The sequence below is a fragment of the Bos taurus genome, chromosome 11 (assembly GCF_002263795.3).
Source record: "Bos taurus isolate L1 Dominette 01449 registration number 42190680 breed Hereford chromosome 11, ARS-UCD2.0, whole genome shotgun sequence".
NCBI classification, from domain to species: Eukaryota; Metazoa; Chordata; class Mammalia; order Artiodactyla; family Bovidae; genus Bos; species Bos taurus.
The window spans coordinates 464369-490783 of NC_037338.1; the positions used below are offsets into that span (position 1 = coordinate 464369).

Below are 26415 nucleotides of genomic sequence, written 5' to 3' on the forward strand. Positions count from 1 at the left end.
TAGCCTATTGGTTCTGTTTCTCCTAAGAACACTGCCTAACGCCTGTGTGCTCACTTGACTGGATTTCTGCGGCAGGCTCTACACCGGGGTTCTCCACAGCAGAGTACAACCTCTCAAGGCATTTTGCAAATCTGTGGGACTGTCCTGGATGGTCACATAACTAGGGGCCAACATGGCTTTCACGGGTCAGAGGCAACTTTTCCACAACCCAAAGGACCTTCAGAGACTGGAACCTAACCCCATCGTACACACACAAAGTATTTTGCCTGGTGTTAATATCCATTTCATTGCCCAGGACCATGAACATGGTAGGCTAGTATCTCCTCGTCCTGTTTTGAACTTGGCAGTGACTCGGTCATCATCTGAAGGATCACAGAAGCATCTCTCTGTCTGCAGTGGCCGTGTGCATGGTGCAAGTCGCTGTGGACTTTATTACCTCTCCTGGTGTGGCCACGCCCAGTATTTACACATTCACGTTCATACTATTTAATTCTCAGTCACCTTCCTTTTGTTTTCCTCATATTACAGTGTAAACACGGTACGTTATTAAATATCTGATATAAACAGGAGGCCTTGGCTCAAAAGGTTCAGAGTCCTGCTTGTCAATTTCTCAACATGTTTACAAACAGGGAGGTATACCACAGACGTGACACCTGCTCTTAGCTGGGGCAGGAAGGGATGAGAGAGTACGGAACACTCCGAAATACTCTCAGATGCTCCCCGAAAGAGGACACCTTTATTAGTCCCACAGCACTGGTTTCTTCTCTGTGCATCAAACACAACCAAGCAGACTGTGATAGAGGAAAAAGGGAAAAAAAGAAAAACGTGGAGAGGTCCACTTGGCTTCCTAGCAGCTTGCTCCTCGATGCAACTTATTTGTGGAAGTGTTAGTCGCTCAGTCGTGTCTAACTCTTTACAATCCTATGGACTCTAGCCCACCAGGCTCCTCTCTGTCCACGGAATTCTCCAAGCAAGAATACTGGAGTGGGTTGCCATTCCCTTCTCCAGGGGAATCTTCCAAACCCAGGGATTGAACCCAAGCCTCCCGCAGGCAGATTCTTTACCGTCTGAGCCACCAGGAAAGCCAAGCTTTAGGGAAGGGGCTTTACATCAGAGTGCCTAGAGGTCACCAGAAGAAGATGGAAAGAGACCTCACAGGACAAAGATCTCCAAATAAGGGGCTAGCGGACCCTCCCTGAGAATGTGTTGGGATGTCATGGTTTACCAGAAGGGGATGAAGAACGAGGAAGAGGAGCAGGCGTGCTGCTCGTGCGGGTAACAACCAGGGGCTGGAGAGTGCACAGAATCTGCTTCTGGCAGATTCTGTATGCTGATCAATCTAGCCTTCTTTGTAGTTCTAAGGGAAACCAAGGTCATGGCTACTGAAAAGAGGAGCATTTCCACTCATTTCACAAGTTCACCTTGAAAGACGCATCATTTTCTTGCAGGAAAACCTAGGGAGGAGCTGAACAGAGTGGACGATGAGACCCAAGACTCAGTGAGCCAGGAACCAGAGGGGAAGTGACAGCCAGAGAGGAAGGCAGGCCACAGCTCCAGTGAGGCTGCACCCAGGCCAAGGGTGCACAGCCCACCAGGACCCGAGAAATCAGCAGGCGCAGACAACCATGGAGCGGCACACGCGGGCAGCAGGAATCGGACTGCACAGAAAGTCTAGGCGTGTCTTCAACCAGCCAGCAAGGAAAATTCAGAGTAGGAGAAGAGCAGAAAACAAAACTCCATAAATATTTGGTCACTTTCTATTTTTTTTTAAAAGAAAGAAATACAAAAAAGAATCAATAAAGCCTTGCCTGAAAACAAACAAACTCTTGGTCTTTACTCATTTGCTTTAGGCAGGGTTTAGCAGCATCTGGTGAGAAGGACTATTTGTGTCTGCATTAATTACCAAATCCGGATTCATCTTACCTATAGCACAGGAACGGTTTTTCACAAATAATTCTACATTTAGTTTTATAGACATCACATAAAGGCTCCCGGGATGAAGGCAGGGTGCGGCTGGGACTCGAGATGGGGAAGTGGTTCCCCGTCTCCTCCCTTTCCCCAGCAGAAACAGCAGGAAAGGCTCAGCTCGCAGAATAGCAATCTAGACATCCCGACGACTGAGCAAGGAATTCCAGAAAGAACACAGAGAGGGGAGGGGGAGGATATGATTCAAGAAAATGCCCAGAACTGGAGATATGGATCTTTCCAAACCTGACCATTAGGCTGGGCAGCACAGCAAGAGAGAAAAGACCCACCAAGGGGCTTCACCAAGCCCCTTAGACATGTCACACATCTAAGATAAAGCGGAGACCCCCAAAAGCTTCCAGAGAAAGAAAAAGCAGGTAATTTATGAGTGAATCAGAACAGCATCATGCTTCTCAAGAACAACTCTCGGAGCAAAAAGATGACAGCAGGAAATTGTTTTCCTTTTACATTCTGTATCTGGTCAAACTGTCTTTTGGTGAGAGTAGGAAAAAATATGGCATTTTCAGATATTCAAGAGCCCAGAAAGCAAGTGGAGGGGGTGGGCTTCATGTAGAGTGAGGGAGTAAACCAGGAAGAGGGGAAGCTAGGCTCTGAGAGACAGGAGCTAGAAATCAGGAGGAATGAGGCTCCCAACAGCAAGAACAAAGATGACTCAGCCAGACCCCAGGCCTGGAGGGCAACGTGTGGGCTGGAGAGAAAGGAACGGCTCCAGGTCTGGCACCTCCAAGGAAAACACTCCAGTCCTGAGAATTGTGTCATTTTGAGAGGACATGCCTATTTTCCTTTTGAACGTGGAGGAGAATGAGCAATCAAAAATTAAGTGAACTAACAGGCAGGCAAGGAAACTATTAAATTCAGGAAGATCAAAAAGCTCGACAAGAAGGCCAATGTAATTACAGGTTGACGACATGATTTGGCTAAAAATAGCATTTCCACAGCCACAGAAATTGTGAACACTGGGTACTGATTTAACCACGGCCATGAGTAATACTCTATTAGATTAACACACCATGCTGGGGCCTGGCACGGGTACGCATGCACACCACACACCCACACACACCCACATACACACACACACACACACACACACACACACACACACAGGACTCGTGGATTGAATATCTCTGGGAAGCTACCCAATCAGTGGGTCACCTCTGCTCCCCATCGGGAAAGCACTGGGGGCTGGAGTGGGAGAGACAGACTACTTTACCATGTGCAGGCACTTTTAAATAAAGGCTTAAGAATTCCAACAGATTTTGGTCAAACAACTGAACAGGGGAAGACCAAAGAAACCATAGACTCAGACCCATGTCTAGACAGGAACCATCTGGAGAGAGCCAAGGTGAAGAAGGGGGAGTTGAAGGGGGACTGGCAGCTGCAAAACCTCATCCCCACCAGGATCCCCTCAGCTAACATAGCCCCAGAACATCCTACAAGGACACTCATCTCTCTGGCCTTCAGACCTGTTACAACTTGGCTGACCTGCTCACACATGGCTTGTGGTAGTGTGGTAGTTTAGCTGATAAGCTGTGTCAGACTCTTTTGTGATCCCATGGACTGTAGCCCACCAGGCTCCTCTGTCCTTGGGATTTCCCGGGCAAGAATACTGGAGTGGGTTGACATGCCCTCCTCCAGCGGATCTTCCCGGATCTGGATCAAGCCCGGGACTCCTGCATTGGCAGGCAGATTCTTTACCATCTGAGTCACATATATGTGGAGTGTATACAAATCTCTCCATCTCTCTGTGCTTCTGTTCCTTCTCAGAAATGGAGGGTCTAACACCCACCTCTACATCATGTATGGCACCTACGGGAAATCTGGAACTCAATAAATATTTGGTCACTTAAAAAAAAGAAAGAAAGAAATACAAAAAGGGACCAATATTAGTTGACTCCTCTTGAATACCTAGAGTGGTTAAATTCATAGAGAAAAAATGTGGAATAGAGGTTGCTGAGGGCTGGAGGGGATGGGCAGTGGGGAGTTAGTGTTCATGGGTATCAAGTTTCAGTTTGAGATGATGAAAGAGTTCTGGAGATGGATGATGGTGATAGTTGCATAAAAATGTGAATGTACTCAAGGTCACTGACCTGGATATTCAAAAAGGTTAAAACAGTGTTTTACTTTACGTATGCATGCGTGCCTAGTAGCTAAGTCATGCCTGACTCTTTGTGACCCCATGGAATGTAGCCTGCCAGGTTCCTCTGTCCATGGGATTTCCCAGGCAAGAATAAACTGGAGTGGGTTGCCATTTCCTCCTCTAGCGGATCATCCAAATCCAGGGATCGAACCCATATTAGCAGGTGGATTATTTTACCACTGAACCACCCGGGAAGCCCATGTTATATGTATGTTACAACGATCAAAAACAAACAAACAAAGAAACATTAAAAATGAAAGAAAAAAAACTAAAAATAAGAATACAAAAGCATTCTATTTAACCAGCCGTCATTGAAATGGTGCTGACAGGATTCCACGGATAAACCGAGTTCAGGAATCTGGTAAAAAATTTGACCTGAAAAGAAGTCTGAATTGAATATAAAGTGTCTGAAAGTCTCAGCAATCTGTGGCTAAAAATAGCTTTCCCAACTGATGGCTTGGTTGAACAAATGATATTCTTCCTTTCTATATGTTTGGCTGATGTCTCACGTATGATTCCATCTTTGGGGTCACCAAAAGCAGCAGGATAAAGAGCAACCAGCGATGGCATCAGGCAGACCCAGCTGGGGCAGGGCAGGGCAAGGGTCTTGGCTCTCAGAGCCTGCAGGGGCCGACCAACACACGTCTCTCGGGCACAAGCAGCACGCAGGAACCCAAACTACCCGTTTACCATGTTTACCAGGAAAATGCACTAAGAAGGTAAAATCCGTCCAGCTTGAGCCACTGGGAAGGATGCCAGAATTTAAAGAGCATTGGGAACTCTTAGACTACAAAGAAAACAAATATCGAACACTCTCCCTTTGCCATAAATCACCCAGTAACTAAATCTGCAGGGCCTGTCAGTACACAGGAGCATCGGTTTTTGTTTTTGCTTGAGGGTGGGTCTCCTCAAGTCTTCTGATCTGAAGGCTGGTGCCTTCCTGGAAAATTTTACCTGATGAGTGTTTCAACCTAAGCCAGAGAGCTTTTTTACACCTTACACCAGACTTCAGAGTTAACTGTTGTTGTCTAGTCTCTAAATCGTGTCTGATTCTTTGTGACCCCAAGGACTGTAGCCCACCAAGCTCCTTTGTCCATGGGGATTTCTCAGGTAAGAATACTGGAGTGGGTTGCCATTCCCTTCTCCAGGAAATATTTCTGATTCAGGGATCTAACCTGCAACTCCTGCATTGGCAGGCAGATTATCACTGTGCCAACTTGGAAGCCCTTAGAAATAACTGCCCCGGGAATTACACTCTTCTTTAGAGACTTCATCAGGAGGTCTTGGCTACACGGGGTTCCCAGGCTAGATGAATGGATACCCTATGCTTTGAGCTGATATCAGGTGTAGATGGGGTAGGATACTGGTTGGAGTATCAAGAGGGATGTCCAGCCTGGTGACAAGTCCTACAACGGAGGTCTAGCAACGGCTTTCGAGTGATGCACCATCCAGGATTAGGCATGGGGTGGGGGGCATGGGGCCAGGAGTAAGGAGGGGTGTTGGTGGAGATTTTCTGTATTAACCACCAAGCTATTGATGAGGAATACTCCAACCAGACACTGAGTGCTCCCTACACCCATTAATGCCAGATGACTCTTGACTCTATCAATACTAATAGACATCTGATCCCTGCTTATATGTAGTCATCTACCATTTGCACATTTGCTTAAATAAACGTGGTCCATGCAGTACTCTTGGTGGCATCTCCAACAAAATTGCAAGCTAATGAATTCCTGGGAAAATGGCATCCACTGAAAGCTTAGAACTAGTTTTTAACTCTTCACTTTGCTGGGAACCAGAGTGGATTTCCTTGGGGCCCATGAGATGTGAGAAGAGAGGATGTGAGGAGAGGTGTGCAAATCAGGCTCCCTAGTTAAGTTTACTCCCAGCTTACCACCTAGTTACCCTGGGCAAGTCATCCTAATTTATCAGGACCTCAGAGTCCTCATCTAAAAGACGTCAAATTAGGCTCTCCAACATCCTTCTATCTTGCAAAGAAATTATACAAATATCGATCATCTTGATCAAGTTACTTTAATTTACTTCATTGAATTACCCACAGCTCCAGTGCCACCTGAACACCAATAGAGTGAATATGTCAGTGGTGGACTTGATGCTGCTGCAAATATTACTCAGTTCAGCTGAGTGTCCATCCTTTGTAAGAATTCTGATCACTAGATTTGCTCAGTTGGGAGGTCACATAAGATTTGCTTCCCTTCCGAATGACTTTATGCGAGTTCAACAAAATATGTGCAAAAGTATACATTTCTCTCTAAAGTTAAAATTTCACCTAGTCACCTTCCAATATCTAAAGACCGAAGTTCAAAATAAGACTCTGCCGTTCTCCATAGTGGCTGTACTAGTTTGCATTCCCACCAACAGTGTAAGAGGGTTCCCTTTTCTCCACACCCTCTCCAGCATTTATTGCTTGTAGACTTTTGGATCGCAGCCATTCTGACTGGTGTGAAATGGTACCTCATTGTGGTTTTGATTTGCATTTCTCTGATAATGAGTGATGTTGAGCATCTTTTCATGTGTTTGTTAGCCATCTAAATGTCTTCTTTGGAGAAATGTCTGTTTAGTTCTTTGGCCCACTTTTTGACTAGGTCATTTATTTTTCTGGAATTGAGCTGCAGGAGTTGCTTGTATATTTTTGAGATTAATTCTTTGTCTGTTGCTTTGTTTGCTATTATTTTCTCCCATTCTGAAGGCTATCTTTTCACCTTGCTTATAGTTTCCTTTGTTGTGCAGAAGCTTTTAATTTTAATTAGGCCTCATTTGTTTATTTTTGCTTTTATTTCCAATATTCTGGGAGGTAGATCATAGAAGATCCTGCTGTGGTTTATGCTGGAGAGTGTTTTGCCTATGTTTTCCTCTAGGAGTTTAACAGTTTCTGGTCTTATGTTTAGATCTTGAAGATCCAGCAATCCCACTGCTGGGCATACACACTGAGGAAACCAGAATTGAAAGAGACACGTGTACCCTAATATTCATCTCAGCACTGTTTATAATAGCCAGGACATGGAAGCAACCTAGATGTCCATCAGCAGATGAATGGATAAGAAAGCTGTGGTATATATACACAATGGAATATTACTCAGCCATTAAAAAGAATACATTTGAATCAGTTCTGAGGTGAATGAAACTGGAGCCTATTATACAGAGTGAAATAAGCCAGAAAGAAAAACACTAATACAGTATACTAAAGCATATATATGGAATTTAGAAAGAAGGTAATGATAACCCTGTATGCGAGACAGCAAAAGAGACACAGATGTATTAAACAGTCTTTTGGACTCTGTGGGAGAGGGCGAGGGCACGATGATGTGGGAGAATGGTACTGTAACATGTATATTATCATATGTGAAATGAATCGCCAGTCCAGGTTCAATGCATGAGACAGGGTGCTCGGGGCTGGTGCACTGGGATGACCCAGAGGGATGGGATGGGGAGGGAGGTGGGAGGGGGGTTCAGGACGGAGAACACGTGTACACTCATGGCAGATTCAAGTCAATGTATGGCAAAACCAAAACAATATTGTAAAGTAAAATAAATTAATTAATTAAATTAAAAAACAAAAACAAAAAGACTGCCTACTCTAGGTATAAAATTTCTCCAAGTCTTTTGAATATCTCATGGCCCTTCAGAGCTTTCAGTCAGGTGGTCCAATTCCATCTCTTTGGCAAGAAGGCCAAGAAAGACGTGGAGGCTCACTTCCGGTCTCATGGAAGCCAGTGGCAGGACCCCAACCTGGAACTCCCAGCCCAGACAGCAGGGCTGTGCTTTCCTTCTGAATGACCCTCGGTGGGACCAAGACTTTGGTCGGACTTCTGTTTTTATAAGCCTTTAAACCTTATTTATTATGAAATGGTGATTTTAGTTCTCCCATCAGAAGCTGTGTCTGTATAATGGAAAAATATCTGTGTTTTGCAGATGATGGAGAAAAAAATACAGTCAAGTCTCTCGAGGGGACTCAGTCACTAGCTGAGAATGGCAGCCCAGGAGACCGAGCCAGAGTTTAAATCGACCAATGAAACACATGCAAGTTGTTTTCTGTGCCTTGATGATGACCAAGATAACTTAGAAAATGCAGGAAAAACAAGGGGGGGTGGGGTAGGGAATCTTATCTAAGTGTTGACACACTAAACTCCAACTGGAGTCATCAGGTCTGTGGTAACTCAGAGGTGATTTTTCTAAAAAGGAAACATACAGTGATTCACCCAAAGACATGACACAGCCTGGAAGTGGCCCAAACATCAGGTCAGAGAAAGTAAAAACAACAGATCAAAGAGGCTCCACTGGGCGTGGAGGAGTCCCAGAGAAAAGGCTCTTGCATCATCGTCACCGGGCTCCAACCTCATCTTGAGCTTTTAGTGACTACGGTCCGCATGCACCTGCTAAGCTGCTTCAGTCGTGTCTGATTCTTTGCAACCCCATGGACTACAGCCAGCTAGACTTCTCTGACTGTGGGATTCTCCAGGCAAAAATACCAGAGTGGGTTGCCGTGCCCTCCTCCAGGGTACTGTCCCAACCCAGGGATCAAACCTGCATCCCTTACATCTCTTGCACTGGCGGGTATATTCTTCACCACTAGTGCCACCTGGTAAGCCTGACTACAGTCCACCTAATTCTAGAACTGTATATGCCAGGAGATCCTGATGTAAACACAAATGCCCTCCTGGCTAAGAGGAGACAGGAGGAGAGGGAGGGAATTCCCTGGAGGTCCCGTGGTTTAACTCCACGCTTCCACTGCAGAAATGCAGGGGACATGGGTTCGATCCCTGGTTGGGGAACTAACAACCCACAGTCACCTGACTCAGCCAAAAAAGAGAGAGAGAGAGAATGAAAAGGGATGGTGAGAAGAGGAGCCACTGTCTCACTGTCTCCAGGATCTGGCATATAAGGATGCAGTCCTTGGGATGATGAGTTATTGGGTTACGTCCTAGCCTGGCTTATCCTTGTCTCTCCCTCAACTCACTCTGCCTGGGCCAATACAAAGTGGAAAGTTGAGATGGAGAGCCAAGTGCCTGAAGGTCTGTTTCAGCTTCCCAGACTTCAGACTTCCGGCCTCCTTCCCACCCCAACACGAGGTCAACATCTGTACCAGTATCTGTAGCCACAAGGGCTGCTGGGAGAGGAGGGAGGAAGAAGAGACAGAACAAACGAAAGGGATGCAGGGCTGCACCGTTTGACAAGCTCCACGCCCACCCAACGATTCTGATGTCTCCTCATGCCAGGCAAGGACACGGCTCTCACCCACTGGGAGAGCTCTGGAGTCCAGCAGGACTTGGGGGTACTTGCAGGCCCGCTGGGAAGAGCGTCTGATCACCAAGAATTCCACTGGGGCCAAAGTCCAATGAAAAGAGGTCAACAATACAATCGGCCATTAATCTACACTCTGAATGGACTGGTGGGGCTGCTAACACAGAAAACAAACGGCTGTTTTGCTTACTGACAAAAGCACAACATTTTCAAAATGTTATGAAAAAGCATATGCAAAAGCATAACATTTTCAAAGAAAGGGAGACAGAACACTTACCTGAAGGAAGCGATGACTGCTGTAACTTCTTTATCTGGATAAAACTGAGTAATTGCATGATGGGCCCCCAGCAATTCCTTCCCATCTTTCCACCAAGAAATAGTTGCACTGTCCTGGTACATGTTAGGTATGTTGATGGAGCAATTAAACTTGACATCTTTGTGTTCAGAAAGTATTATATGGCCAATCGTGTGATTAAACGCAAGGGGTGGTAGGAGCTCGGACCTGGCGGAGGTCACCCTGGGAAAGGCGACATTTCCAGGGTCTGGTGTTCCAGGGTGGATGGGTGGAGACACAGCGGTGGGCTGGTAGCGGCCAGTGTGAGCAAAGAAAAACGGCGTGTGGTCAGCCTGTAAGCTTCCTGGGAGAGAGCCAGAGAACGGCAGGTTGGGAATGGTTCCTTCCTTCATCTCAGCAATAGCTGCAAAACAGAATATTGGATTTTTAGCCTTTTTTTTTTTTTTAGGTATAATCCTTTCATTTTTTCAACACATAAAAAACACATATGTGACAAACTTGGATCAAACTGAACATAAAAAAACTTCCTTTTTTCTTGAAAATACATAGTGGGTATCCTCCTCTGTCAACATGTTTCCTAACATATATCTAATCTAACTGCTAATTCCACCATGTTAAATTTTTAAATTATTTTTTAATTGGAGGATAATTGCTTTACAATACGGTGTTGGTTTCTGTCGTGCATCAACATGAATCAGCCATAAGCATACAGACATCCTCTCTCTTGAACCTCCCTCCCACCCCCCACCTCCCACCTCACACTCCATCCCAGCCCTTTAGGTTGTCACAGAACACCGAGTTTGACTTCCCTGCTTCACAAAGCAAATCCCCACCAGCATTAAATTTTACATATGGTAAAAGAGCAATATTGCATAGGAACCTGGAATGTCAGGTCCATGAATCAAGGCAAATTGGAAGTGGTCAAACAAGAGATGGCAAGAGTGAATGTCGACATTCTAGGAATCAGCAAACTGAAATGGACTGGAATGGGTGAATTTAACTCAGATGACCATTATATCTACTACTGCGGGCAGGAATCCCTCAGAAGAAATGGAGTGGCCATCATGGTCAACAAAAGAGTCCATAATGCAGTACTTGGATGCAATCTCAAAAATGACAGAATGATCTCTGTTCGTTTCCAAGGCAAACCATTCAATATCACAGTAATCCAAGTCTATGCCTCAACCAGTAACGCTCAAGAAGCTGAAGTTGAACAGTTCTATGAAGACCTACAAGACCTTTTAGATCTAACACCCAAAAAAGATGTCCTTTTCATTATAGGGGACTGGAATGCAAAAGTAGGAAGTCAAGAAACACCTGGAGTAACAGGCAAATTTGGCCTTGGAATATGGAATGAAGCAGGGCAAAGACTAATAGAGTTTTGCCAAGAAAATGCACTGGTCATAACAAACACCCTCTTTCAACAACACAAGAGAAGACTCTATACATGTACATCACCAGATGGTCAACACCGAAATCAGATTATGTTCTTTGCAGCCAAAGATGGAGAAGCTCTATACAGTCAGCAAAAACAAGACCAGGAGCTGACTGTGGCTCAGACCATGAACTCCTTATTGCCAAATTCAGACTTAAATTGAAGAAAGTAGGGAAAACCACTAGACCATTCAGGTATGACCTAAATCAAATCCCTTATGATTATACAGTGGAAGTGAGAAATAGATTTAAGGGCCTAGATCTGATAGACAGAGTGCCTGATGAACCATGGAATGAGGTTCGTGACATTGTACAGGAGACAGGGATCAAGACCATTCCCGTTGAAAAGAAATGCAAAAAAGGAAAATGGCTGTCTGAGGAGGCCTGACAAATAGCTGTGAAAAGAAAAGAAGCGAAAAGCAAAGGAGAAAAGGAAAGATATAAACATCTGAATGCAGAGTTCCAAAGAATAGCAAGAAGAGATAAGAAAGCCTTCCTCAGCGATCAATGCAAAGAAATTGAGGAAAACAACAGAATGGGAAAGACTAGGGATCTCTTCAAGAAAATCAGAGATACTAAAGGAACATTTCATGCAAAGATGAGCACGATAAAGGACAGAAATGGTATGACCTAACTGAAGCAGAAGATATTAAGAAGAGATGGCAAGAATACACAGAAGAACTGTACAAAAAAGATCTTCATGAACCAGATAATCACGATGGTGTGATCACTGACCTAGAGCCAGACATCCTGGAATGGGAAGTCAAATGGGCCTTGGAAAGCATCATTACGAATAAAGCTAGTGGAGGTGATGGGATTCCAGTGGAGCTATTTCAAATCCTGAAAGATGATGCTGTGAAAGTGCTACACTCAATATGCCAGCAAAAGTGGAAAAGTCAGCAGTGGCCACAGGACTGGAAAAGGTCAGTTTTCATTCCAATCCCAAAGAAAGGCAATGCCAAAGAATGCTCAAACTACCGCACAATTGTACTCATCTCACACGCTAGTAAAGTAATGCTCAAAATTCTCCAAGCCAGGCTTCAGCAATATGTGAACCGTGAACTTCCTGATGTTCAAGCTCGTTTTAGAAAAGGCAGAGGAACCAGAGATCAAATTGCCAACATCCGCTGGATCATGGAAAAAGCAAGAGAGTTCCAGAAAAACATCTATTTCTGCTTTATTGACTATGCCAAAGCCTTTGACTGTGTGGATCACAAGAAACTGTGGAAAATTCTGAAAGAGATGGGAATACCAGACCACCTGATCTGCCTCTTGAGAAATCTGTATGCAGGTCAGGAAGCAACAGTTAGAACTGGATATGGAACAACAGACTGGTTCCAAATAGGAAAAGGAGTTTGTCAAGGCTGTATATTGTCACCCTGCTTATTTAACTTATATGCAGAGGACATCATGAGAAACGCTGGGCTGGAAGAAACACAAGCTGGAATCAAGATTGCCGGGAGAAATATCAATAACCTCAGATATGCAGATGACACCACCCTTATGGCAGAAAGTGAAGAGGAACTCAAAAGCCTCTTGATGAAAGTGAAAGTGGAGAGTGAAAAAGTTGACTTAAAGCTCAACATTCAGAAAACGAAGATCATGGCATCCGGTCCCTTCACTTCATGGGAAATAGATGGGGAAACAGTGGAAACAGTGTCAGACTTTATTTTTCTGGGCTCCAAAATCACTGCAGATGGTGACTGCAGCCATGAAATTAAAAGATGCTTACTCCTTGGAGGGAAAATTATGACCAATCTAGATAGCATATTCAAAAGCAGAGACATTACTTTGCCAACAAAGGTCCGTCTAGTCAAGGCTATGGTTTTTCCTGTGGTCATGTATGGATGTGAGAGTTGGACTGTGAAGAAGGCTGAGTGCCGAAGAATTGATGCCTTTAAACTGTGGTGTTGGAGAAGACTCTTGAGAGTCCCTTGGACTGCAAGGAGATCCAACCAGTCCATTCTGAAGGAGATCAGTCCTGGGATTTCTTTGGAAGGAATGATGCCAAAGCTGAAACTCCAGTACTTTGGCCACCTCATGCGAAGAGTTGACTCATTGGAAAAGACTCTGATGGTGGGAGGGATTGGGGGCAGGAGGAGAAGGGGATGACAGAGGATGAGATGGCTGGATGGCATCACTGACTCGATGGACGTGAGTCTGGGTGAACTCCGGGAGTTGGTGATGGACAGGGAGGCCTGGCGTGCTGCAATTCATGGGGTCGCAAAGAGTCGGACACGACTGAGTGACTGATCTGATCTGATGTGACCTGAATGTATACGTTCCCATGCTACTCTCTCTATTCATCCCACCCTCTTTTTTATTTAACGTTTTCACTTTTTGGCTGAGCCGCACAGCATGTGGCATCTTTGTTCCCCAATTAGGGACTGAACCTGTGCCCTCTGCATTGGAAGGGCAGGGTCTTAACCAGTGGACCACCAGGGAGGTCCTGGATTTTTAGCCTTTTAAGTAATGGAGTTTCCCAAGTAGGTTCCCAACTTTGTAGGCCAGCATGAGAGAGAACTGGACATCCTCAATATCCTCAGAAATCAGGATCAGAGTTTGTTTAACACACATGAATAGTGTGAATATTTTCTTTCACAATTTTATTCATTTGTAGACTTCCTTCTATAGAACACTTAAGCAATATAATCTTCACCATCAAAATTTTTAAAATTTGAGATATAATTGACATATATATATATATTAGTTCCAGGTGTATGGCAGAATGATTCCATATTTGTATAGTTTACAAAATGACTGCCAGGATAAGTCTAGTTAATATCCATTTTCACAAATGGAAATTTTTTTTCTTGTGATGAGAACTTTTAAGATGTACCATTAATAACTTTCAAATAGCCATTTGTGGGATTTTAGTTCCCTGATCGGGGATTGAACTTGGGACCTCAGCAATGACAGCACAGAGTCCTAACCGCTGGAACGCCAGGGAATTTCCTACGATACAGTATCACTAACTACAGTCAGCATGCTCGACATTACACCCCCAGGACTTAATTATTTTATAACTGGAAGTTTGTACCTTTGACCACCTTCACTCATTTTTGGAATTGTGACTCATTCCAAATCCCTCCTTCTTAACTCACCAGCATGGCAGGCAGGTGATGGCGCCTGAGAGCGCCTCCCTTCTGCCCCGTCCGTCACCAGACTCGATGCAGCAGACTCGGCCAACAGTCTGGGAAAGGCTGCTGCTGGTCACAAAGGGGCATATTTATAATTCTGGCGCCTCAGCACGACCCATTTCTAGGGACGGGGGAAAAAGTCATCGTGGGCTTGTGTCACCAGCTGTACAGTGACTTGGGGATTCTAGCAAAACGTCTGCCTGCTGGAATAGACCTGGAAATATTCTGATTTCATCTGACCCACAAGAATTTCTAAAATTTCTGTTGTACTCTTAGTGTTAATGGCAGTTTGGGGAACATACATTCTGTACTATTAATAATTGTTATTTATTCAAACACATCAGGACTTCCCTGATGGTCCAGTGGTTAAGACTCAGCTCTTGCAATGCAGGGGACATGGATTCAATCCCTGGTTGGGAAACTAAGATCCTACATGCTGTGTGGCATGGCCAAAAATAAAAGGCACATTCCATGAGGGGAAAGAGCATTTTTAAAAAACTTTATAAACAAAAAAGCACATTGACCACAGGTGGTGAGATAGGCAGGGAGGAGAGACACAAGCTGGCATGTTGTGGGTGAGTGATGGGGGTACACAGAGGCACCTCGTCCTGCACAAGGGCTGTGCTTCCTGCCACTCTCAGGATATCACACCTCCCGGGCTCTCTGAGTGTGTGTGTGTGTGTGTGTGCGCAGAGTGGGCAGATTAAGCAAATAACAAAAAAGACGCTCAGTTAAACTTGAACTTCAGATAAACAACAAGTAACTTTTAATGTAAGTATTCAGTTAAGTACTTATTTGGTGGATAGAGGTACAAGCAGATATGGGGGTAGAAGGAGGAATCAGAATTTATTCCTCTGGCTTCCTCCCTTCAGGTCACTTTGGACCACACTCATCCCTCAATGGAGGGCTGTACTTCCTGCCTCAATGGACTTCCTGACAGAAGTCCTCTCCACCCAGCTCTCTCTCCCACCAGGGAGACTCTCATGGTTGCTGTACTTGGAAACTGCTTTCTGGGTGAACTCCAGGTTGAAGGACAAGAGGTTTCACTCTAAAAACAGGGAAAGCTTGTTGCTTGTTCTTGAGGCTGAGGTCTCGGGGGCTCTTGGAGTGCACGTGTCCTTTGCAGCCTCTGGGAGAGGGCTTTGTGGCTCAGCTGCTGGCTGGCCTGGAGCCTAGTCATCCAGACAGATGAGTGTGCTATGATGGGAGCTGTCCCTTATTCCAAGGAGTCGAGATCAGAGTGACTGTACCAAAAGGGGCCCCTGCCCCTCCTGTCACCCTCACGCCAGGCAAATTTTACGCACAGGGATGGTAGGGAGAGGTGAAGTCCATCTTCTCTGATGTTGGGGTCCCTTCTGCAGTTATGGATGCTCTGGCTATTTATCTGGTCTGTCTGCAGACCCTCCTCAAGAACACTCTTTTTCTACAGGCTTCAAAACACTTACAATTCACTTGTGCCTCTTAGAGGCCAACTTACCTGCAGCACTTCCTATTTGTTGAGCTTGGGAGTCAGAGGTTTTGTCCAAATAACTTTTCTTTTTTTTTTGGCCACACTATATGACATGCAGGATCTTACTTCCCTGACCAGGGATTAAACCCATGCCCCATGCAGTGGAAGCCTAGAGTCTTAACCACTGGACCACCAGGGAAGTCTCCAACATTTTTGTTGTATGTTAAATATAGGGCAAAAAAAAGTAGACTGGGAGAAGCAGGTAATACTTCTTTTGGTTTGTTTCATTTCCTTAAAAACACTGAATATTTCTAATTATAAAGATAGCACAAGTCTGCTGTAAAAAATTCAAATATTCATGGGAGCACAGAAAGTATAAGATGGAAACCTATTTTATAATCCCAACCCTGCAAGATAACCTCTGATTACAGTTTAGGGTATAAGCTTCAGTTTTCTATGAGCTGAGCAGCTCACCGAACAAACTAATGGCAAAGCCACCCAGTCAGATGACATCACTGAGACTGGGGCACAGCCAAAACCCGTAATCGCTATGGATGGTTTAAAAGATAACTCATCTCCAGAATTTGATTTGCCAGAAGCTGGTACAGTATGATTTAACTGCTAACATTATTTATACAGCACTTGCAGGTCTAAGATTAGCTATGACTGTCAAATGGGATACAGAAAGGCAAATGTCCCAGGAGAAGGGGAGCAGAGAGTCCCAGGAGTTACAGGGGGGATGGGACACAGCTAACTGTGTCAGGGGGAAGGCCGCCCCAGTCCCCACCCCACTCTGTCTAGTTAACCTCTCACGTCAGGGGCTCGGAACCGCCACTTTTGCAGTATCTGCTGTAATAGCTCCTCAATTCTTTCTCTGCTGCTGGACTGACTGAAAGCCCCACACTGCAGTCAGGTCCTAGGAGGCACTCAAAATATTACAGGTTTGTTGAATGAGTAAGTAAAGGAATGAATTAAAGGAGGAGTAGGGGAAGAGGGCGGAGAAGGCAATGGCACCCCACTCCAGTACTCTTGCCTGGAAAATCCCATGGACGGAGGAGCCTGGTAGGCTGCAGTCCATGGGGTCGCTAGGAGTCAGACACGATTGAGTGACTTCACTTTCACTTTTCACTTTCATGCATTGGAGAAAGAAATGGCAACCCACTCCAGTGTTCTTGCCTGGAGAATCCCAGGGACAGGTGAGCCTGGTGGGCTGCCATCTGGGGTCGCACAGAGTTGGACACGACTGAAGCGACTTAGCAGTAGCAGGGGAAGAGGGACAGGGATTCTAAGGGGCCAAGGTGGTGGAAAACTAGAGGGAAAGGAAGAAGCCCTAAGAGTTTGGGAATACCAGTTTAGCTTCAGGGTGGCACTTCTGTGCTAGGAGAAAAAGAGATAAAGTGGAATTAGAGAACGTCCCTGGTGGCCCAGTGGTTAAGACTCCTCACTCCCAATGCAAGGGGCCTGGATTCGATCCCTGGTCAGGGAACTAGATCCCACATGCCACAGCTAAGACCCAGAGCAGCCAACTAAATAAAAATTTTTTTTTAAAATGGAATTAGGCTGAACGTGGAGAGCCCTGTATCCCAGCTGAGGCAGGAGGGATGCCTGGAAGATTTCTGAGCAGGGGAGGAAGATAAGAGCTGTGCTTGACCAGGACACAGGAGGGAGGAAGAGGAGCAAGAAGGAGAGGCCAGGAAGTGGGAAACCCAGAAGGAAGACATTAAGGCCTAACTACGGGAGCGGCTGGGAAGTAATAGAAAGGACGCAGGAGACAGACAGGGCCGATCCCGGCAGCGCTCTCAGCATTACCATCATTCCAAAAGGAAAGGTCAGTTTCAGATGCAAATTACTATATACAGAGTGGATAACCAACAAGGTTCTACTGTAGCGCACAGGGAGCTATATTCAATAGAAAATGTTAGTCATTCAGTCATGTCCGACTCTTTGCGACCCCAGGGACTGCAGCCTGCCTGGCTCCTCTGTTCATGATTCTCCAGGCGAGAACACTGGAGTGGGTTGCCATTTCCTTCTCCAGGGGATCTTCCTGACCCAGCGGCTGAACTCACGATTCCTGAATTCCAGGCAGATTCTTTACCATGTGAGGCACCAGGGAAGCCCACATTCAATATCCTGTGATAAACCATGATGCAAAAGAATATGAAAATGGACATATATATATTTATATACATGATATATAATACTGAATCCTGCAACTAACACAACAATGTAAATCAGCTATACTTCAATAAAATGAATTTTAAAATACACTAAAAAAAATGTCACGGGACTTCCCTGGCTGTCCAGTGGTTAACACTTCACCCTCAGGTGCAAAGGGCGCAGGTTCAAATCCTGGTCAGGGAGCAAAGATTCCACATGCCTCCCAGCCAAAAAACCAAAACAAAAAACAGAAACAATATTGTAACAAATTTAGCACAGACTTTTTAACAAATGGTCCATGTCAAAAAAAAAAATCTTAAAAAAAAAAGAGGTAAATTGGACACAAATATTGAGGAAGGACATAATCTCCGGACTCAGAATAGTTCTCAGAAGTGGCCATTTGGCAGGTTAATCCTGGCCGAGGTTTCAAGAGCAGGGCCCCCATTGGGAACATGGGGATGGTAATAATGGTGCCCCATAGGATCACCAACTGAAATAAAAGAGTCATCGCTATGTCTGGCTCATCATAAGCACTCAATAAACATTAGCTGTTAGTACTTAAATTATTTTCTCTTTTTATTGTGAATCCATAAAATCTGCCACGGCCTAATCCTTAAGAATCACTGTTCACAGGGGTTGACACCGGGGGCTGAACAACCACACAGGCTCAGCGAGGTCCTCACTGCAGAGCTCTGGCAAGAGGTGTGTCTGGGGTGGGGTGTTTCCCTTCACACAGTCTTCAGTGTAAATGGGGCTTCACAGTGTGTGCTATACAGTGCATAGCCTCCCCAGACCTACGACCCATGAGGTGGCCTTGACTAAATGAACATAGACAATGTGGAAAAAGGCACAGTGAGAACCGCTCCAAGGTTTTGGACCCCAGGGTCAGGGCAATGATCAGTTAGAAATGACACTGGGGCTTCCCTGGTGGCTCAGGGATAAAGGATCTGCCTGCCAATGCAAGAGATTGGGGTTTGATCCCTGGTCCGGGAAGATCCTACGTGCTGCACAGCAGCTAAGCTCTTGGGCCACAACGACTGAGTCTGTGCCCTAGAGCCTGGGAGCTGCAGCGACTGAAGTCCACGTGCCCTTGAGTCTGTGCTCAGTAAGGAGAGAAGCCACCACAACGAGAAGCCTGCACGTCACAACTCGAGTGGCTCCCGCTCACCACACCCGAAGAAAGGCCCGCGCAGCCGTGGAGACCCAGCATCAACAAGTAAACAAAAATTATTCTTAAAAAATAAATGCTATTTTAAGCTGCTAATCTTTCAGTGTTCTACATCAGTTGTAAAATGCCCCTCCCTCTGTTTTTCCTCGAAGAAGTGGAACACTTTAAAATTATTTGGGGGCGAGTGATGGTGGGAGGATGAGAGTAGATCAAAAATTTTAAAGTTTTTGATTTTTATTACCACGTTCTCATTAGTGCATCTTCAAGAAGACACACGCGAACGTGCTGGGCCTGTCTGATGGTCCCCATTGTGGAGACCACTTTTCCAGCCCATGTCAGAGATGTATCAAACGGCACAGCCCCAGACTTAAAGAGGATTTCATCCTTTCTCCACGGAACAGGTGGAAAAGCAGGCTGCTTTTGAAATTCAGCAGAAATCGTTCCTCCTCTTCTTTTCCCTCTCTTCTTCTTTTAAGGTTACTTCCTTGTATGGACTGGACAGTAGCTAAAGTGGGACGTTTTGCCTCACAAACAGACACAGTTGAGCAATCTGGATGAGCGGCCTCCCACTCACGTCCAAGCACAGCTGCCCAGGGGTTCCAGCAGCTGCGTTTGCCAACCCCAGGGGCCACACCCATCCTGGAGTTGGTCATGGAGCGCCCCTGCCCTGTGCCCATGCGTTTCCAGCCCTTGACCAAGGTCACCTTCATAAAGACAAGGGACTGTGTATCCACTGTCTTCCTCCAGTGCTCAGGTCGGGGGACAGGCTCCAGGAGATAAGATTAGCAAATGTTTCTCTAGCCAACAAGTATGTGATTAGATCTATTGTCCACTGTGTGGGGTTTGCCAGGTTCTTCTGAACAAATCTACCTGTAGCTTCCCTGAGGGCTGGAACTGGCATTCTCTGAACCCAGGCTGATGCCTGGCATGGAGTCAACATGCGGTGAGCATCTATGGGATAAATGAGTGTGATACAGGCAGGGGACACTGCTATAACCGGAAGCGAGACAGTGGTGGGGCTGGAGCCAGGGCTCTGCAGCAGTACCTCTTCCCCCAACCACAGCGAAACTGTGGAGGGGCAGATACCGAGGGGTCGTGGTCTCTCAGACTCAAAACTGGTGCATGAGGGGACACTAAGGAAAGAGCTACTTTCTGAACCAAAAATTGAGTTGATTGATCCAGCAATGCCAGGTGGTGCAGTGATAAAGAATCCACCTGGCAATGCAGGAGACTCAGGAGGTGTGGCTTCAATTCCAGGGTCTGGAAGATTCCCCTGGAGAAGGAAATAGCAACCTACCCCAGTATTCTTGCCTGGAGAATCCCATGGACCTGGTGGACTATAGTCTGCGGGTTGCAAACAGTCAGACACGACTGGGTGACTGAATGCATGATCCAGCAATTCCAGTCCTGGGCATGTATCTGGACAAAACTCTAATTCAAAAAGATACATGCACCCTTATGTTCCTATCAGCACTGTTCACAACAGATAAGACACATAAAACAACCTAAATGTCTATCGACAGATGAATGACTAAAGAAGATGTGGTTCAGTTTCAGTTCAGTCTCTCAATCGTGTCAGACTCTTTGCAACCCCATGAACTGCAGCACGCCAGACCTCCCTGTCCATCACCAACTCCCAGAGTTCACCCAAACCCATGTCCATTGAGTCCGTGATGCCATCCAACCATGTCATCCTCTGTCATCCCCTTCTCCTCCTGCCTTCAATCTTTTCCAGCATCAGGGTCTTTTCCAATGAGTCAGCTCGTCGCATCAGGTGGCCAAAGTATTGGAGTTTCAGCTTCAACATCAGTCCTTCCAATGAACACCCAGGACTGATCTCCTTTAGGATGGACTGGTTGGATCTAAAGAAGATGTGGTACATATATACAATGGAACATTACTCAGCCATAAAAAGAAGGAAATAATGCCATCTGCAGCAACACGATGGAACTAGAGCTTATCACACTAAGCGCAGTAAGTCAGAGAAAGACAAACACCATACAATATCACTCGCATGCGGAATCTAAACCATGACACAAATGAACATATCTATGAAACAGATGCACAGATAGAGAGCACACGTGGTTACCATGGAGGAGAGGAGATGGGGAGCGTGGATTGGGATCAGTAGAGTTTACATCTAGGGTAAACAACTTCCCTGGACCACCACCAAGGAAGCCCTGAACCCGACCTCTTGAACACCAGAAGGAGGAATTTTGGTGCTTTGTGGAATGAGTGCTGGGACTAACAGGTGAGGTCTGTCTCAGACAATGCATAGAACAGCAACATGGCAGCTACATCATTGCCACCCATGAATGAGAGGAAAAATCATACTTCCAGTCAGGAGGGCCTAGAGGAGCTATCCCACGTTGAAGGTCAGGAAGGGCAGCAGTGAGGAGATACCCTCGTCCAAGGTAAGGAGCAGCGGCTACACTTTGCTGGAGCAGCCATGAAGAGATACCCCACGCCCAAGGTAAGAGAAACCCAAGTAAGATGTGTTGTAAGAGGGCATCAGAGGGCAGACACACTGAAACCATACTCACAGGAAACTAGTCAATCTAATCACACTAGGACCACAGCCTTGTCTAACTCAATGAAACTAAGCCATGCCCGAGCGGCAACCCAAGACGGGTGGGTCATGGTGGAGAGATCTGACAGAATGTGGTCCACTGGAGAAGGGAATGGCAAACCACTTCAGTATTCTTGCCTTGAGAACCCCATGAACAGTATGAAAAGGCAAAATGATAGGATACTGAAAGAGGAACTCCCCAGGTCCGTAGGGGCCCAATAGGCTACTGGAGATCACTGGAGAAATAACTCCAGAAAGAATGAAGGGATGGAGCCAAAGCAAAAACAATACCCAGCTGTGGATGTGACTAGTGATAGAAGCAAGGTCCGATGCTGTAAAGAGCAATATTGCATAGGAACCTGGAATGTCAGGTCCATGAATCAAGGCAAATTGGAAGTGGTTAAACAAGAGATGGCAAGAGTGAATGTCGACATTATAGGAATCAGCAAACTGAAATGGACTGGAATGGGTGAATTTAACTCAGATGACCAGTATATCTACTACTGTGGACAGGAATCCCTCAGAAGAAATGGAGTAGCCATCATGGTCAACAAAAGAGTCCATAATGCAGTACTTGGATGCAATCTCAAAAATGACAGAATGATCTCTGTTCGTTTCCAAGGCAAACCATTCAAAATCACAGTAATCCAAGTCTATGCCCCAACCAGTAACGCTGAAGAAGCTGAAGTTGAACAGTTCTATAAAGACCTACAAGACCTTTTAGATCTAACACCCAAAAAAGATGTCCTTTTCATTATAGGGGACTGGAATGCAAAAGTAGGAAGTCAAGAAACACCTGGAGTAACAGGCAAATTTGGCCTCGGAATACAGAATGAAGCAGGGCAAAGACTAATAGAGTTTTGCCAAGAAAATGCACTGGTCATAGCAAACACCCTCTTCCAACAACACAAGAGAAGAATCTACACATGGACATCACCAGATGGTCAACACCGAAATCAGATTGATTATGTTCTTTGCAGCCAAAGATGGAGAAGCTCTATACAGTCAACAAAAACAAGACTGGGAGCTGACTGTGGCTCAGATCATGAACTTCTTATTACCAAATTCAGACTTAAATTGAAGAAAGTAGGGAACACCACTAGACCATTCAGGTATGACCTAAATCAAATCCCTTATGATTATACAGTGGAAGTGAGAAGTAGATTTAAGGGCCTAGATCTGATAGAGTGCCTGATGAACTATGGAATGAGGTTCGTGACATTGTATAGGAGACAGGGATCAAGACCATCCTCCTGGAAAAGAAATGCGAAAAAGCAAAATGGCTGTCTGGGGAGGCCTTACAAATAGCTATGAAAAGAAGAGAAGCGAAAAGCAAAGGAGAAAAGGAAGATAGAAGCATCTGAATGCAGAGTTCCAAAGAATAGCAAAAAGAGATAAGAAAGCCTTCCTCAGCGATCAATGCAAAGAAATTGAGGAAAACAACAGAATGGGAAAGACTAGAGATCTCTTCAAGAAAATTAGAGATACCAAGGGAACATTTCATGCAAAGATGGGCTCGATAAAGGACAGAAATGGTATGGACCTAACAGAAGCAGAAGATATTAAGAAGAGGTGGCAAGAATACACAGAAGAACTACACAAAAAAGATCTTCACGACCCAGATAATCACGATGATGTGATCACTGACCTAGAGCCAGACATCCTGGAATGTGAAGTCAAGTGGGCCTTAGGAAGCATCACTACGAACAAAGCTAGTGGAGGTGATGGAATTCCAGTTGAGCTATTTCAAATCCTAAAAGACGATGCTGTGAAAGTGCTGCACTCAATATGCCAGCAAATTTGGAAGACTCAGCAGTGGCCACAGAACTGAAAAAGGTCAGTTTTCATTCCAATCCCAAAGAAAGGCAATGCCAAAGAATGCTCAAACTACCGCACAATTGCACTCATCTCACATGCTAGTAAAGTAATGTTCAAAATTCTCCAAGCCAGGCTTCAGCAATATGTGAACCGTGAACTTCCTGATGTTCAAGCTCGTTTTAGAAAAGGCAGAGGAACCAGAGATCAAATTGCCAACATCCGCTGGATCATGGAAAAAGCAAGAGAGTTCCAGAAAAACATCTATTTCTGCTTTATTGACTATGCCAAAGCCTTTGACTGTGTGGATCACAAGAAACTGTGGAAAATTCTGAAAGAGAAGGGAATACCAGACCACCTGATCTGCCTCTTGAGAAATCTGTATGCAGGTCAGGAAGCAACAGTTAGAACTGGACATGGAACAACAGATTGGTTCCAAATAGGAAAAGGAGTATGTCAAGGCTGTATATTGTCACCCTGCTTATTTAACTTATATGCAGAGTACATCATGAGAAACGCTGGGCTGGAAGCACAAGCTGGAATCAAGATTGCCAGGAGAAATATCAATAACCTCAGATATGCAGATGACACCACCCTTATGGCAGAAAGTGAAGAGGAACTCAAAAGCCTCTTGATGAAAGTGAAAGTGGAGAGTGAAAAAGTTGGCTTAAAGCTCAACATTCAGAAAACAAAGATCATGGCATCTGGTCCCATCACTCCATGGGAAATAGTTGGGGAAACAGTGGAAACAGTGTCAGACTTTATTTTTGGGGGGCTCCAAAATCACTGCAGATGGTGACTGCAGCCATGAAATTAAAAGATGCTTACTCCTTGGAAGGAAAGTTATGACCAACCTGGATAGCATATTCAAAAGCAGAGATATTACTTTGCCAACAAAGATCTGTGTAGTCAAGGCTATGGTTTTTCCTGTGGTCATGTATGGATGTGAGAGTTGGACTGTGAAGAAGGCTGAGCGCCGAAGAATTGATGCTTTTGAACTGTGGTGTTGGAGAAGACTCTTGAGAGTCCCTTGGACTGCAAGGAGATCCAACCAGTCCATTCTGAAGGAGATCAGCCCTGGGATTTCTTTGGAAGGAATGATGCTAAAGCTCAAACTCCTGTACTTTAGGCACCTCATGTGAAGAGTTGACTCATTGGAAAAGACTCTGATGGTGGGAGGGATTGGGGGCAGGAGGAGAAGGGGACGACAGAGGATGAGATGGCTGGATGGCATCACTGACTCAATGGACTTGAGTCTGGGTGAACTCCGGGAGTTGGTGATGGACAGGGAAGCCTGGCATGCTGCGATTCATGGGGTTGCAAAGAGTCGGACACGACTGAGTGAACTGAACTGAACTGAGTCTGTGATGGCCAAAGAACTCTAAGGAATCTCCCCAGGGCTGGTCACCACCCTCTCCCAGCAGGAGAACCTTCTGATTCTCTTGAAGATGTAGGACCACACCCAAGGTGGATCAAGGGGAAAAGCAGCAGCTACTGAAATGGCAGGACTCAGAGTAGTGGGTGGAGTGGCAGCCTTCCGCCACCTCCTGACCCTGGAGTCCCTCCAGGCTGTGGGAGGAGAGCTAGGCAAGGCAGCAGCCCGTGTGGGAGCGAGAATGAAGACTGCCGCTCAGTCAGCCTGCTTTATTACCCCAGGACCCGGGGAGGGACCGGAAGCACCTTGGCCAGATGGGTAAAATAAGGGCAGGGATTCATGGGGTTGCAAAGAGTCAGACACGACTGAGGGACTGAACTGAACTGAAGCGTCAGTCATATAACCCACATCTGGCTCTTTGTACTTCTTTTCAGACAACAGAACAGGTAGTGACATGAGCTGACCTCTCTGAAATTCAGCCTCAAAATCCAGAGGCCCAGAGAAGGCTGCAAGAGTGAGGACTCATTGCTGAACTCTTAGGGGTTTCATGCTCCCCACTGCAGAGCAGGAGTGGGCCAGGAGGATTTGCTTTTGTTGTTTCGTCGCTAAGTCATGTCTGACTCTTTGCAATCCCAAGGACTGTAGCCCGCCCAGCTCCTCTGTCCATGGGATTCTCCAGGCAAGAATACTGGAGTGGGTTGCCATTACCTTCTCCAGGGGATCTTCCAGACCTGGGGATTGAACCCACATCTCCTACATTGGCAGATGGGTTCTTTATCACTGAGTAACCCGGGAAGCCTAGGATGTGCTTTGCCCAGGAGCTAAGAGTTCCTCAGCCCCTCTGTCCCAGGATGACATTTGCTATCAAGCAGCCCCCATGGCTGGAAGGAGAAAGGCCCCCTTCTGGGGTGGGCTTGCAGTTCACAGAAAAGGCTTTTGGCACCTGGAATCCTGTTGGTGACCACTTCCCTGTCGCCCTCCCCTGTCATACCCCCTGTCCCCCCACCCCAGGAGAGAGGGCTGCATGTGGACCAGAGGACACCGCTTCCGTGTGTGCCCTCCTCCCTGGCTGATATTTGAATCATGTCCCTGAGTGGCTTCTCTGTCACTCGGTTAAAAACTGATCCTCTCATCCCCAAAACTGGCTGAGGCCAAACCCAGAACAAGCAAAAACTTTCTACTTAGTATCGAGTCACTTATGAAAACGGGAGTCTCAATTGATAAAGAGAAGCAATGCTGATAAGAGGACATTTTTTCAAAAACCTTTCAACCTGAAATCCCTTGACCTGATTGCTACCAAACTATAAATGATAAACATGAGCACTCTGCCACTTGGAGAAAATTTATCAGTGCAGCAAAAGCCTGCAAGGCAGAAACCACGAGCTGACCTGAGGAAGGGGGCCCCAGCAGGGGCTTTACCGGAAAGAAAGAGGAATAATTGGTAGGTTGCATATGCCTGGAGGGGTCACAGCCTCAGCAGAAAAAAAAACAGGGACGCCAGTGAACTGAGAGCTGCACAGAGAAGAAAGTGGGGCTGGTATGAAACAGTGTTGGCAGGCCAGAGTTTCTACATGGGTGGGGGGTGGGGTGAGGGGAGAGGGTTGGACTAGTTGCCAGATTAATAAGC

The 26415-nt window shown here is 45.8% G+C and overlaps 1 protein-coding gene across 1 annotated transcript in view; it reads right to left on the reverse strand.

Annotated features, from left to right (window-relative positions):
* The window catches only part of MERTK (MER proto-oncogene, tyrosine kinase), a 135671-nt gene that overhangs the window by 83553 nt on the left and 25703 nt on the right, over window positions 1–26415 (reverse strand). The window contains 1 exon segment of the mRNA NM_001192024.2: window positions 9663–10083. Within this exon segment, the coding sequence (NP_001178953.2) occupies window positions 9663–10083 (421 nt within the window).